Consider the following 15,842-nt stretch of genomic DNA (forward strand, 5'->3'; position numbering starts at 1 on the left):
GTCGGGGTTCCAGGTGCCAGCAGAAGGGGTGCGGGTCCGACGCGGGAATAGCCAAGATGGCGGACGGCTCCACTGACGAAGTAACGTGGCGACCGTCAAATAGCGGACGCTGAGTTGACGAGCCGGAGAAAGAGGCCAAGGATCCACGTCCGTACCGGCGAACCTCACAGGACTCCAGTACCCTGGGATCAAACGGTCCCGAGAAATGGTGGTGGGATCGAGCTGATCGAGCTCGGCATCCGACAAGACAGAGTTCGCTGAGTCGCCGCTATCGGAGTCGCCCAAGGGGTGGTCGCCGGCGGAGCTGCCGTCTCCGGACGAGTCACCGCCTTCACTGCCGCCGGCACCGCCGACGTCATCGTCATTGTCGCTATCATCGTTGTCGTCACCGTCATTGCCCTCACGGTCGATGTCTTTGCTGCCGCCGTCATTGTCATCATCGCCGTCATTACCGTCATCATTGCGGTCGCCGTTACCGTCATCGTCGTTATCCCCTTTGTCGCTGCCGCCGCTGGCTTGGCCATCCGATCCACGATCGTTAGAAGAGTCGACGTTGATCGGCTTGCTGGGGGTACCCGCTGCGCGACGCTTCGCCCGGGACAAATGTGATCGTCTACCAGATGAGCGCGATCGAGCGAGACCGGCGTTCAGAGCGTCGTCATCGTCGCTGTCGCTGGGCGAAGGAGATCGGCGACGTCTAGACTTGTGGGTCCGATGGGGCCGCTTGCGATGAGAAGACGGACTTGATGGAGAGCGGCTGGCGAGACGTTTCCGTGATGGAGTCTTCTTCAGCAGGGAAGGATCGCTGGCTGGCGTGGGAACAGGTGTCGCCGGAGGAACGATCGAGCCAGGTTGAAGTATGCTGGTGATGTCCGAAAGGAGCCGCAAAGCACCGTCTCGCTCAGTGATCAGCTGATCACGCACGCTCTCCAGGTCTTGTTGGGATTTACGGGCGGTCGCGAGGTCGGTACGCAACACGGCATTAGTGCTGCTCAGCTGGTGGTTGGCGGCTGCCGAAGACCGAAGACTGGAGGCTGCTCGCTCGTTGCTCCAACCGAGCTATGGAGAGCCGGGCGGAAGTGACTTGATTACCTGCAAGAAAGAGAACGTGATTAGATCAAAGGACGCTGAAGGGTTGACACGATTACGTACGTGCTTGCGAAAGCTCGTTCCGAGCGCGATCACGTTCTTGGGTCACCCGTTGCAGTTTCGTCGCTTAATCGCTTAGATCTTGGTCGGGCTTGTCCAGTAGGTCTTGCAGCCGTTGTCGTTCCTGAAGACTCTGATCGAGGGCGCGTCGGGAACCGTGTCGGGCTTGCGCCAACTGGTCGCGCAATTCGGAGGCGCGACGCTCGTGTAGCGCCACCTGTTGCCGGAGGATCTGCGCTGATCCCTCGGGAGCTTTCTGGGAGGTCTCGAGATCGCGAATAAAGTCGCGGGCCTGATCCAGATCGCGGTTCGCTAGACCTTGGGCTGCGATCGCCACGTTCAGTTGGGATTGGAATTGGAGGGTGTTCGGGTTGACACCGGCGGAGGCAGAGCTGTGCCACCGGAAGTCGTGCTGGCGACTGCCAGTGCGGCCGTTAGACGCCGCTCCAAATCGTCGATTTCCACTTTGGAAGTCAGCGACAGCTTCTGCGTGTACGCGCTCTTGGAAGCGCATACGATCACGGAGGTTGGTAAGTTCAGTCGCATTGTCGAGTCTCTGGGCCAGAGCTTCCTGATGTTCCGCTAAGTCCAGGATAGACTGCGCGAGACGATGGGACAGCTGATCGTACTTCTGTTGGACGAAGCAGACGAATGGGGACGCTGATTGAGCGGCCGACCGAATGGTGTGCTCCAGGTCTGCCGCAAAGCGAAGTAAGATCGTAACAGATCGTCGTAGCTACGCTGGAGTGCCTGAAACGCACCCTCGCGATCCAGAGCGGCTTCAACTGCAGCCAACGATCTCCGGATGGTGATCTGGTCCAGGGGCGGCAACGAGGGACCAGCTTGAGTCAATGACTCGGTCGCGAGATCGCCAGGTTGACCTTCGATTCGTCGTACAGGTCCGGAGAAAGCTGCGGGAGTTGTGATAGTGGCATCCGAGGCTGCAGGAACTGCGGTGGACGAGTCCGAGGTCGTGGCTCTCTGCTGCGAAGAAGGAGATCGGGAGGAAGCTGACGTGGGCAAGTGCGGAGAAGGATCGCTCGGGGGATTCCCCTGATCTGGCAGGAGTTGCCTGACATGGTGCTGTGGAGGTGTGGTGGCGAGGAGCGAGAAGGAGAAGTGACGAGTGTGCACGCCAAGACTGTTGTGCAGCCACGGCGTGTACAGGTGGCGATTGTAGTGAAGTGGATGTTGGAAATTTCGTGATGGACCAACGATGGGCTAGGATCGGACGGGACCGGACGTACGATCAGAGGCTGATGAAGACCGACTGTGGATGGATTAGATTAGACCTGACGGGTAGGGGTATGGAGACCCGATGGGTACAGTGGCGCCATCAGTTATCAGTGTATACCGGTATGCGGTATGGTGCGATCATTTCGATATGCGATCGTGGTCATAACTGCGATCGCGATCACAAATGACGATCGTGGCGTACCACTTTGGTGGTACACCCGCAATCATTCCGAAGTAAGGATCCGTGGAAGGTACCTCGGGAGATGGGAGAAAGATTCCAGTAAGGGGGGGGGGGGGGGATAGGATAGGAAGCTGAGATCATTGTTTAATTTGTTAAGAAGAAGCTTTCCCTTGCAACACAAGTGGCGTTCGTTGATTCCAGGCTGGGAAGTATATTGGCCCTCCTGACGACTTCGGACTCATCTCGTCGCGCACGGTAATTACACGGAAGACCCTGGATCGCTTGGCCAGGTGCGCAACCACTTAACTCCCCCCAGAAGACCCCGCTATAGGAGGCGGCAAGCACGTAAAGGAACACACCCAAGGACCCCCCCCCCCCCCCCCACGCCGATCAAGCCCCACCAGGCCCCGATCGGCAGACCACCGACGACCGCGTGAAGAATACCCGCGTGGCCGTCACTCCCCGGTTCCCCGGAAGGAGCAGTCCAGCTCTCCACCCCATCTTGATAACCACTGACGCCTTCAGTGAACACCGGAAGAGCGTAACTCGCCCCGCCGTCGGGTACACAAGGTGAATACAAGGTTCCGATCGCGCCAGATCAACGGAGTACCCCCTCCGATAGTCGGCAGTCCGGGCGTACCGCTGGTAAGCCTGAGATCGCGACAGCAATTTTCGTGATCCCGCTTCGCCACATAGCTACACGCGAATTATTTTAAGAGCGAGTTTATATGCGCTGAAGTGCCACCTGGTAGCGTAGCGTAGCGTTGACCAAGGAAGCAAGTGGGAGGGTTGAAAGACCCGGATCGTGTCGCAACTTGGAAGCGCTGAAGACTGTTGTTGCTCCGCCGACCGTCGAGAGCTTGCGTAACGTTGCTCGGTCGCAGGATGGCTTGGTCGAAGGCTGATGCGTTATCTTCTCGCTGCGACGTCTAAACCGAAATAATCTACGACTGCACGGAGAACTCTATTTCAGAGGATGCAAGTCGCTTAACGGCTGGCCAAACGTCCGGCAGCCTATTCCTCTTGAGTCTTGTCTGGTGAAACGACTGGTCTTGGCCGTCGCAATTAGTGTCAAATGCCTTCCTTCATCAGGAAAACACATCCACTTATTCCGATCGCTACGCTCACTGCACGCCGATAATACACAGTTATCACGATCTTTCAATTTACACTGACTACACGTTGGAAGGTAGACAGTTTATAGGATCATGGATTGTGCAGGTATATGCTGTCTAGCTGTTTCACTATTGCACACCCAATGCGGTCATGAAGGACTATAACCCTACATAGGTTGCAAAATTAACCTGCCCGAGTTGTGATCTGTGCGATACGTAAGGTGTAGTCTGCAAGATGACATAGCTGTTTGCTGACAAGGCTCAATAGACTATAGGGGTGACGACAGTCCTGTAAATTTGCTCAGATCATGTATTGCGCAATCACTTGCCGTACGTCGGAGTTGATTAACAAGTAGTGGGTTCCCAGAAATCGTGCAGAACCGGAATGATCACAAGTTGCACATAATACAGCTGGACCGAGGCATGCAGTTAGTACACCAAATAAATAGCTGAGCATGGTGAATGCAGCTACTTTGACGTAAACCGAGCTACAGTCACACCTCTATAATTAACGCCCGATCTGTCTGATCCGAGACGTTGTTTCATTTAGAGAATGTGTCCGATATGGAAATGGCTACATTCACATTGATGTAAAAAGGTATCCAGTGATGTCTGCCGCCGACGCTTCGCTACTTGGTCTCTAGCTACCATTGTCAAGGTCTGTATCATTTCCAGTTCCCGCTTTGTATCCCCTTCACACTGGAATAGAAACGAAGAAAGCTCCATACAATAGGAGAGTTCTGTCGATGCTGACACAGGGAGTTTGTCGTTATTGTCGTCCACGTCACCATCCACTTCTTCAGCATCATCGTCCTCGGCATCGCCTTCTGGGAGCTCGTGAACTTCAACGTCAGAATCAATCTCCAAGCAATGGACAACGCTATCGTGGGCGCTAACCCCCTCCAGTATGCGCACAATATCGTCTACCACACTTTCTTCAGCATCCAACGCATACCCCCCCTGCCTGGCGGAGCTCCCCTATCAATGTAGCGTCTACGATCCTTGACTTCACCCAGCAGTTGCGTATTCAATCGGCCGTCACATCGCCCTAACTATCGATGCTGAACTGGATTGCCTCGAGAAGGTTCAGTTTCCGCTTTATGTCGCCTTCCATTGCGTCAAAGGACCAGTGGACAAATCGACGACGGTATCGTGCCTTAAACGATCGGATGATGCCTACAAATATAATATCAATCAGTAAGTTCACCAAGCATTTGCCAAATATGCCAGAAAGCTTACCTGTATCGAGTGGCTGCATCGACGAAGTCAGATTCGGAGGGAGGAAGTGCACATCAACATGTGAAAGTGGCTTGATAACTTTGTAATTCGAAGCGTTATCAATCAGTAAAAGAACCTGTCAGTTTTCCACTGCCATCTTTAAGTTGAAAGATTGTAGCCACCCCACAAAGATAATTGCTGTCATCCAGGCATTCTTCGTGTGGTAATACACGACAGACTTGCCTTTAAGTGCACGCCCCGTACCACCTTGTAAGCATCGTGGATTCGCTGCTGTCCCTATGACTAACGGATCCAGTTTGTGCGTTCCAGTCGCATTGCAGCAGAATGCGATAGTTACTCGGGCCTTGTCACGCTTCTTGCCCTTACGGCTCTTTGTTGCGAGAGTTGAGACAGCATGGCGCACGACTGGAAACGCTAGTTGTGATTAAGCGTTTCGGCGAAAGGCTGACATTGTTCAGGGCGGGATGCTGTTTGAATGACTAGCAGACAAAAGGTCGAGCAAATCCAGGCGAGTCACGATTTGGCGTCCATTTAGGGAGTTCCCCCACCCTCCGGGGCTCAGTTAGAGAATAAGGAGGGTTTTAGTCAGTTAGAGAAATTCTATAGTGAAATTCATATAAACTCTTTTGCACACAGCGACGACAACCAGGTAAAGAACGCGTAATCAGGTAGAGAAGCTCAGTTAGGGAGGTGTGACTGTACTAGCCGGGTCCCTACGTAGCGGCATGTTAAGGTTTGGCCGTAGCTGTCGGGGACGAGGGCTTAAGTTTACGAATCTCAATACCATACTTACGTGAATTCATGTACCATCCATATTATCCTCATATATGTTCAGTATACAACCGCTCCTAGTCTGTCGATAAACCCTATTCACCAAACTGGATCGGCTTTTGACCACCAACCATGCAACCCTTCGTGTTGTGTGCTATCTACACATTCAATCTATCTACCGATCGTTGGGGCTACCTATCTATCAACCCTATGTGATGTGTGCTACCAATATATCAACGGCATGCACTGCCTATCTTCCCATTGTATGTGCTATCTGCGTACGAATCCTACGTGCTATCTGACTGCGAATCGTATGTTCTACACATATGTCAATCCTATGTGCTACATGTCTATGGTATGCAGTACCTATATGTGAATCACACGTGCTACCTGTATCCCAACCACATGGGCTATCTATCTACGAAGCATGTGTGCTACCTATCTACGGATCAAATGTGCTATCAACCTACCAACCCTAGGCGCTATGTATCTACCGATCCTATGTGCTATGTGCTACTTATCAGCCAATTCTATCGACCCATCAGGGCCTCCGCCTGGACAATCGTATTGACCAATGAATATCGACCGTCCTGGCATTGACCATCACAAAGGTCTCCCACACAATAAGAGTCTCGCAACAGGAGCACCGCCAGTGTTGCAGGCCGAGCTAGTCAACGTCGATTGACAGTGGCATCACGTAGATGCTACGTGTAGCATAGTTGAGGGGCTCCAGTCGGTTCGGTTTGTATTAGCTATATGAATACACTTCTATTTAAACCAATCAAATCAGTCCATCTTATTCGCCAATGGAAGCCATCACTCGGCAAAACCATTTGGACCTATCAGAGTGCGTTAACTATGTCACAGTTGGATTTTTGTATTAGCGTCCATAATTGGGCGGGTCAAATTAGCGGGGCAAGTTGCTACATTAGGTCTATTTTAGATGAAAAAGACCAGTCGCAACAGCCCCGGAAACCTCGGACTATCTGTGCGTAGACACCGTGGTGGCCATAGGTCCTACCTAACATGCATGCACGCAGCGCACCTTATCTACGGTGTCGCTTCCGCGGGCGTCGGAATCAAAATGGGGATGGAATGTAATGTCAAAAATAATTGGCCAATCTGGGACCTTCTGTGCGATCGGCTAAGTCCGATTATATAATTGACCAAGGAAAAGACTTCACTTCGCTCGTCAAGACTGTTCAGCCCTATGACGGCCCGCCTTCGGCAGCACGGTTGTGTTTTCTTGCGAATCGAGGCCATCTTTGCCATCTCTCGACAGCTGGCGACAGACACACTGACGGACCGGTTCGCTTGATATTGTATAGAAAGCGCAATTTTTTAACCCAAGCCAATCTACCCTTCCAACAAACCATACCCACAGCGACCGCGTAGCGGGACAGAGCTCTACCTCCGCCCCCCGTCCCCCCTCCTATACACACACACTTATCTAAGAACCACATCTGATTCTCCAGTCAAAGGCGAGAGAATTGGAACTCCCAACGGGGCAACCCTCGGGCGCAGCGAAAGCTGGCGCAAAACCCTCTCGACAGACACTCAGTGATTTCTATCCACAACGAACACTATGAGGTGTTTCCTTGCACTAAATAAGGTGTCGTCTTCACGACCGACATCCTTACCATCCTGCGCTACTACGTTAGCAAGCCTACAGTGCTTTGGCATATGATGCTACTGCATCCAAAATTGCGATAATTTCTCCTGAGCGTCCAACAGTTCAACTCGGAAAACCTGTGGGTCTTCTCTGACACTTCGTGTGTCTTGTATCTCCTGGGTGGGACTATATCTTCGAAGACATCTCATAGTCCAGGTGTGGAGAGTGTTGGTGGCTCATCTCCCGCCATGATAATGACCCTGGGTCACAGTAATCACGACTGAGCTCGTGGGCCCTCTCAGCGCCATACACACGCTCAGATCTTCCGTTGACCATCGCACAGAAACATCATGGTTCATCGTTGTCATGCGATTGCTGGCATTATCAGCCTGCTCATTAAAAATAGCATTTTGTGTAGTAGAACTGTAAGCTTTGCCCCGCGTCGTGGCCATCATACAATAGACGCTTCGGAGTCGGATATCGGACTCAGATGTACTTGAATCATGGTAGAGAGTTGCATGCAGTCTCTACCGCTTTTGCCCTGGTATCGGCGACTACTTGGCGCATCTTCTAGACCTCAATACGATCAGAGTGCGTGCACGCCTGCACGACATTCAGTCTTTTCGTTATCATGATGACATACGGATCCATGGCCACGTCCGCTTATGCCAGATGTGCGCGGTGTGTTAAATGTACCACAGGTTCCTCAAGGGCCGCACGCGTACAGCATTAATTATGTACAGTTGACGGCTCTTGCTGATGGAAGGTATACATCTTGGACACCGAAGCTTGACGGTGCGGAGGGAGGGCAGCAATCTGGGCGAGACCGGAGGAGGAAGTTGACCACATGAGGGGTAGAACGAAGATTCGAAAGTGATTGATTGAGGTCTTTAGCTCGCTAGCCTTCTCGCTACTCTAGACCTACTGGATACACACTACTTGATTCTTTACTGGATACTGAGCTAGTTCAGCCGATCAGAGGGCACCACGTCGAAGCCCATATTGTATCTACAATCTTGTACCCACAGGTGGCGTAATCGGTGTGGGTTCGGATTGGACCGGTTCGGGCTAACCGGTTCACGGTCAACAACCGATACCAAACGGGTAACTCACAATACCCTCAACAACACCTTCCGTGTGGAAGGTAGTCTCTCTAGAAACTCAGGAGGGAATGTATTTCAGCCCCCCCCCCCAACGCTATCCTTACTAAGGTCCTCGTTGCCTGTCTGGCCTACCTAATGCTGACTAGCCGAGCGCCGCCCGCGTTGCGGTGGGTGGGTGCATGGTTGGTTGGTGCCCGTTCCCTCGCTCTTCCAGCTCGCTTCACTACTATGTTTTACTACGACAGGCTTATATCAGTATATTTTACAGTAGACTTGTACCACAACCCTAAGCCCGCTACGGCTCGAAAGCTTCACCTCCACTTGTCTAGCATGCACTGCTTGGTCCTGGGTTTTCACCCGCGTGTTTCGCACACGGACTTCAAACCGCAGGCGTGCTCGCTGCGCTCGAGGGGGAATGGTGACTCTCAACAATTACCGCTATGCAAAGTGACAAATGTATTCCTTTCGTAAAATATGCATTCACACGAAGTCACTGCCTACGCCATCTCGAAGCTGTCGGTACACTATGTTCGCCGTGTACACTCCGTCTTCTTCCTCCCGCTCTGGATACTCGACCAATGCCTTGAATCTCGACCTCGACGTAACCCTCGACATGGCCACATACAGCTGACCGTGGGAAAAGCAAGGAGTCGCCAAGTACAGTCCCAGGTACTGCACCGTTTGTCCCTGCGCCTTGTTGATCGTCATGGCAAAGGCAGTCTGGATAGGAAACTGCCTGCGTCTCAGTCGAAATGGGAAATCGCGGATGTCGCCATCACTGATGAACACGATGCGCGGGATCAACACATGCTGGCCTTGCCTGTCGCCGGCCATGATGGTGGCATGGATGACATGATCTTTGAGTTCGACGATTCGCAGGCGTGTTCCGTTGCACAACCCCAGGTCGGGATTTAAGTTCCGCATCATGATGATCGGCATCCCCTTCTTGAGTTTCAGCTTGTGGGGTGGGATGCCACTGATGTTCAGGGAGTTGAGCACCTCCTGCTCGAATAAGTTCCCGTCCTCGTCATCCTCCACTGAGTCTGTGGACACATATTCTCGAGCTGGTCCAGTCATGCGATCCGCTACGGCTTCGTTGATACGATGGACTATCGCGTTCGTGGTGGTGAGGATGGTGCGACTCGCAAAGTACTCGTCCGTTGCGACTTCCGAATTGTTGATGTCGGCGTACATCTCGTCGATCATGCGCCGCATACCTCGCGGAATAGCTCCCGGTCGGATCTCCTCGTCCTCATCTGGATCACCGGCGGGGTTGTCGATGAGCATGTCACGTTGAATCTTAATGTAGTCATTTCCCAGATCGTTGTGTACCTCGTGTCTCCCCTCTCCAACCTTCAGCAGGTACTCGGAAAACGCAGCCATTTCTGCAGCACTATCGGAGGTGGCAGCCGTGCGAACACGCATGTTCTCTGTCAGACGCACCTTATGGAAAAGTGGCCACAGTTCGGATGACTTCAGGCATGCGTCGATTGTCTCTGTAGCCGAGCCGCCCTTCGCCACGGGGAGAATTTGCCTGAAATCTCCCGAAAGCACAACGACTTTCCCACCGAAAGGTTCTGCCTCGTTATCCAAAACGTCACGAAGCGTTCTGTCCACTGCCTCAAACGCGTGCCGATGCACCATGGGTGCCTCGTCCCAAACTATCAAACTTGCTTTCCTCATCAATTCAGTGACCTGGGATCGCTTGTTGATGTTGCAAGTAGATTCGCCGTCTATCTTCAAGGGGATTTTGAAGGTAGAATGCGCTGTCCGACCTCCCATAAGCAGCAGAGAAGCAATCCAACTGGAAGCGACCGCGATTGCAATTTTTCCGGATAGACGAACCTTGGCCAGTATGTTCCGAACCAGTGTCGACTTCCCGGTACCGCCTGGTCCATCAACGAAGAATAGCTTCCTGCCTTCCTGTGGGTCCTCGACAGCTTGGGTGATCTGATCATAGGTCAAGCGCTGCTCCTCGTTTAGGTGGTCCTCCTCGCTCACAATTTGTTCAAGAACAGACGCGTCATATCCCGTTAGCTCTCGTCGGATGAGATTGTTTTGCAGAACAGACTCAAGCACCAGGCGAGGGAACTCGCTCAGCCGAGGGAGATCAAAGTCTTGAACGGAGTACCCACTGGCACTGAGCAAGTCTTGGATACTCTTCAGTGTGTCGAACGTCACAACAGACGTTTTAAAAGGGTCCAACATCTCTCGGTTCCTGTACGCATAGTCAAGCGAAAGGTCTTTGAAGAATTGGTCCCAAAGACCCCGAACATCCGTAGGCGCCGAGTAGACCAAGATTGTTGCAAAGAGCTGGCGCAGCTGGTACGGCATCTGGAACTCGGCAGCCTCCGACAAACACAAAACCATTCGCTGTCGTTCTCCAGATAGCCGGCATGTTCAGCCGCGTCTCAATACGTGGGACACAGCACACCATCAACTGTCCGCAGGTCTTCGAAAGACCTCAGTCCTCGGCGATGGCATAATAGCAGGCGTAAATAGAAGCGCTCCATATCACGCGGTGAAACATGCACCATCCGACCAATTGCAGCCTGGTACCTTTTACGTCGAACCCAGCACTTCGTGTTTCCCATCCAGCGGAATTCCTTGGGTATACCCTGGTACAGCATTGACTTCGCGATCTGGTTCTCGGGTTCGTCGCTCGCACACAATTCGAAGAAGCGGGTCAACATTGTGTGATTCCCACGACCAAGAACACGCTCCGGGTCTTCCGTCGCTCTGAAGAACACGGTTTGGGCATCTTCAACGTGAACGGTAAGCTGAGTGACTGCGTGTGTCTTTCCTTGGATCAAGATGTCGAGTAAACGGATACAGGCTTCAACTGGAGATATGTACCTGGCCGTGAGGAAGCGCAGAATCTCGTTTGGCTCTTGCCGAGGGAGCTCTCCACCCGCGCGAACTGCCTCGACAGTTAGCACAGCTTTATCGGACCCTTTGTAGACGTACTTGTATAGATATTTCACAGCTGAAATATCCGTGCACACCTCGACGTTGATGTGGCAATTGTACTTTTGGGATAAGTACGGGTTGTACGGAACAACCCACTGGTTAATAGTGGCGCTGTCGTACTCCCTGCCCTTCCATACCAGGACGCCTTCAGCTCGTCGACGCCGTCTGTAGACCGGATAGCCGTTCCCATTGGTCCTTGTCGCCTCTGCAAAAGGTTTCGGATATCCTTTCGTACACTTCCCGTCCTTCATGCAAGCGCATGACGGGTTTGCCGCTCCACAGGGTCCATGCAGCATGCATGTCATGATTGTCTCGAATAGTTGCGGGAACTTTTCTCTGTCAGGAAGCTCTGCAGACACCATACGATCTACGATTTGGCGAGTACGTGGCTTGTCCTCTTCAGCCAAAATGATCAAGATGTGCGCGTGAGGGAGCCCTCTCTTTTGAAACTCGACCACGTAAATCCGCGCTTCCATACGGCCCAGCACTCCTTCGCTCAGGTCTTTAAGCTGAGCTTGCAGCTTTTGCTGCCAGACACGGGCTACAATATCGGGGCGGTCCTGAGCGTTTTGTTGATCGGACCCAAGGGCCTCGACTATCTCTTCCCATGTAGGGCTGCAGGTCGTTGTCATGAACACATCAGGCTTGCCGAATTCTCTAACAATGGCCATTGAGTCTTGGTAGGACTGGTACATTGCGCGAGGACTGCCCATATGAGATGAGGGCAGAATAACGCGGCGTCCCACTTGGTTGAGAAAATGGGTATCACCACCACGGCCTCGATCAGGGTGGACCAACGTACCATCGCCTCTGTCAAACTCGGAGAGTAGCCCTTCGCCTGCTTCCAGCTGAATTGTACCTTCGTTAAGCAGTGCGTCCTGAAGCCCTCTGTACTGATCGGCGCGAATTTGCTTCTGATGTGAGGCCACCCAGCGAAGTTGCTCCTGCTCGCATTTAGCGCGTTGGTCGACACACCACTGCTGAAAGAGACGGCCGCCTTGATGAAGAGCAGACTGATCTCCCACTTTTTGGTGCAACCGGAAGGCGACATGTTCGCGAAGGGACATCTGGTTCTTGTTGCGACGTCTGACTCCGTTCGCGTATGTGTCCATGTAGGTCCAACCCAGCTCCCCATATGGAAGCAGAAGAGGGTACTGAAGCGGATCATACTCCGGGCGCGTCTCGAACAGTCGCAGAAGCCTGTGATCCCGAGTATACAGTAGTAGATCGCGAGGCCTATCCAGGTTGCCGTCCTCGATGAGCGTCGCGCCTACCTCAGAAACGGTTGGCAAATTGTATGTCCGAGGATGCGCTATATTTTCGTGGAGGCGGAACACCATATCCACGACGGCGCTCGTGTCTCGCGAGCGCACTTGCTCTCCGAAACTCAGGAACTGTTGAGCAAATGGGTTGTGCTGCTCCATCATTTGGTCAATGTCCATCAACGCCACAGGATCCAAGTCAGCAAAAATTCCTCTGCGGCGTTGGGCGCGCTGCTGCATGTCCGGGTCCACAATATAGATCTGCGCGAACTTAGGGTCCGTGCGCTCTCCGGTGGCGGGATCAATATAGGGGAGTAGAAATCCCAAGTAGTGACCCATTGCACCCTGGATGCGGTACGTGTACACGCCCCTCTGTCCCGCTACGCTTGCATCCTGGTTGACGTCCTGGAAGGATCGGTTGGAGCACGAAGCGCCAATGGACGTGAACGCAAAAGCTTGGTTATACGCTCGTATGTGTTGTCGAAACGCTGGATCCCGGTACAGTTGCAACAATCTTGGACGTGCAGGCCGTAAAGGGGGAAGACGAACCTTGTCTTCCAGACAACAGCTCATTTTGGATTCGCCAGGCCACTTCCAAGCGCCACAATGTTCACAAACAGTGGTGAGAGGAAGCCGATGGCGCCCATTCACAACGTCTGGACCCTGGACGTAGGCCACGTCAAAATCGTCGTGGTTTGCCAACGCCTCTCCACGTCGAGCCGATCTACGCCGAAATCGCTCTCTCTCGCGTTGCTCCAGTGCTTCTTCCTCAGTCTGTTCTCTGCGGCGTTCCGCATGTTGCTCTTGGTTTACCATGCGTTCTTCAGCACGCTCCTCCTGCGTAAGCTGAGACCGGCGCTCCGCGTGTTGCTCTTGGTTTACCATGCGTTCTTCGGTGCAATCGTGTAGACTCCTGTGAAGCGCGCGAGAAGCACTGTTGCGTTCACGCTCCGCGGCGTGGACCTCTTCGTTCAGATTATGCCGACGTTCCTGCTGTGTGATCCGGTTTCGTTCTCGTACGTCCTAAAGCTGCTCGGCACTGAGTTGGGCTCGCCGGGCTAGCTTTCGCTCCGCGTCACGCCGCCGCGCACTCTCCCGCTGAGAGTCGGTCATGTTACTTCTTCTGGAACGCGCTCGCTGCGCCTCCCTCATCCGACGTGGATTTGCTTGTGGGTCAGTCGCCCTCTGCACTGGAGCACCTGCAGAGAGCTGGCTAGTCGCCCCTTGTCCAACGACCGTCGGCACAGGAGGGGCAGTTTCACCCGTTGTCACTGTGACGACGTCCCCCCCACCTGCGGCCGCCTCTTGTAGGCTCAGTTGTTCCATCTGCTCCATTGCCACCCGAAACCGCCTTTGAGCCGCGCGGCGGCGCCCCAACCGTCGCCTCTTAGACGCTGGAGACTCATATCCTTGTGGTGACGCGTTAGCATCGAGGGCCTGGGTATGGCGCTGGTCCAGCTCCTGACGCCGCTCATCACTAACAAAAGAGACCACTGAGCAAGGGACACTTGACAACAACCAAGAAACAGCCGTACCGCTCCCGCTTGCTGCCGACATTCACCATGGTGCTGTCCGCAACAACTGCAACAGCAAATGCAGCGTTAGTGGACTTCCCAATAAATGCGCACGTGCATTGGAAAACAACCACCCAAAACTGCAGTCGTTAGTAAAAGGACGGCCGGTACCTCGCAATTCGCAAGGAGACGCCTTCTGGAGACACACCTGCAGAATACCCGTGTAGCACCGCCAGTCTTGCACAGTCCTAGCCAGGAAGCCGAGTCCTGCACGGCTGTAAAACACCTCATTAGCCTTGCCGCGTTTGCTTTTGTTTGTTTCTGGTCCCTCACATCCACCGTTATCCCTTTAAAGCACCCCCGCATTGGTGCTGCGTCTCAATACCTTTGGAGACACAGCTGCGGGTTCGAGGTGCTGAAGCGCGACTCGGTACCTCAATTCTTTTTTTGTTTTCTTTTCTTTTAGTTGCTTCCTTTGGCAACGGAGGTCTACCGGTCGCGCTCAATGCCACTGAGCTTTATCAGCTCAGGCAATTAACCGTTTTGGTTGTAAAGGGACACGTGTCAGCTTTTTGGGAATCTTTTTTAATATTTTTTTTTAGCAGCAAGGCATCATAGGCATTAAAGGGCCGTACAAACCCCGAGTTCGCGCGCAGACTGCACCAAACCAACGGTTTTCCACCGGTACCACTGCAAATGGCCACCGTCGAGCGGTCCTCACTTGTCACAATAGTGCCGACTCGTCCTTTTGATTGGAAAGTGTCCGCCACAGCCGTAACTGCTCAGAAACCCAAATAGCATGTTACCACATTATGGGCCGGTCCCATTACACGGCATCAAGCCCGGGGCTAGGATGGACGACCCGGCTAGGCCGGCTTTTATCGCCGTGTGTACCCATCCCAGTCCCCTGGATTGGTATGAGACTTCCCACTATGCCGGCGGGCATAAATGGGCGCCTCAGCACGGCTCCGAAGAGCAGGTTGGATGGCGGACTGTCTTGGAACGCATTTCGGGCGCCAGCTGCAATCTTTTTATCGGACCTCTAACCTGGAATTATGCTTCCCGGGGGTGAAGGGAGCCCCCCAAAATAGCATGTTCACCAGAAAGCCCGAAAAGACGGGGTAACCGTCACGATTGCTTCGAGAGAGGTCGGCCTGGCTCGCTGGGCAGGGATGGGATCCTCTGGGGGCTGGCTAGGCCGCATCAGTGTGGCCGTCATAGGGTACCCATCCCTCCATGCAGTTGTGCCCTTCCCACACAATGCACGGCTCCGGTTATCCTCCTCTAACACGCACGGTTACCCCTCGACTGCCCTGAAGGTACCAGTTATCCGCAACAGGCGGCACTCCCGAAATCGTTATGTATTAGAATTAAATAGGATTAATCTATACCTACCCTGCCTGCGGCGGGGATGACCTGCCTGCGAAGCTATCCCGCCCGGTCCTCCGTCGAGCTGGTCCGTCGCCGGAGCGTCGTTTTGAAAATGGAAATGAAAAGAAACGTTGTTGAAAGGCGGTTTATTTTGTCCAATCAGCAGTGATTTCATTCGGCTACTTCCGATGTGATGTAGTCCACTCTACGCATTATAATAGCCAATCGCGCAGAGGCTCCACTATATAGCCAATGAGAGGGCTCGTAGTATAATAATAGCGAATGGGGAGGCCGCCTTCGCTGCGCTCGGCAGCTATTT

General features: G+C 53.3%; 2 protein-coding genes across 2 annotated transcripts; both read right to left on the minus strand.

Moving 5' to 3' along the window:
* Nucleotides 1-8,886: 8,886 nt before the first annotated feature.
* KRP23_373 (ATP-dependent DNA helicase pif1) lies at nt 8,887-10,776 on the minus strand (the record flags this gene model as incomplete). The annotated part of the gene is made up of 1 exon (XM_067888398.1): nt 8,887-10,776. The coding sequence occupies one exon, from the start codon at nt 10,774-10,776 to the stop codon at nt 8,887-8,889; it is 1,890 nt and encodes a 629-aa protein (XP_067750930.1).
* A 41-nt stretch (nt 10,777-10,817) lies between these two features.
* KRP23_374 (uncharacterized protein) lies at nt 10,818-13,523 on the minus strand (the record flags this gene model as incomplete). Its single annotated transcript, XM_067888409.1, has 1 exon — nt 10,818-13,523. The coding sequence occupies one exon, from the start codon at nt 13,521-13,523 to the stop codon at nt 10,818-10,820; it is 2,706 nt and encodes a 901-aa protein (XP_067750931.1).
* Between the last annotated feature and the right edge of the window lie 2,319 nt (nt 13,524-15,842).

This window comes from Phytophthora ramorum (genome assembly GCF_020800215.1).
Source record: "Phytophthora ramorum isolate Pr-102 chromosome Unknown Phyram_PR-102_s0001, whole genome shotgun sequence".
NCBI lineage: Eukaryota > Oomycota > Peronosporomycetes > Peronosporales > Peronosporaceae > Phytophthora > Phytophthora ramorum.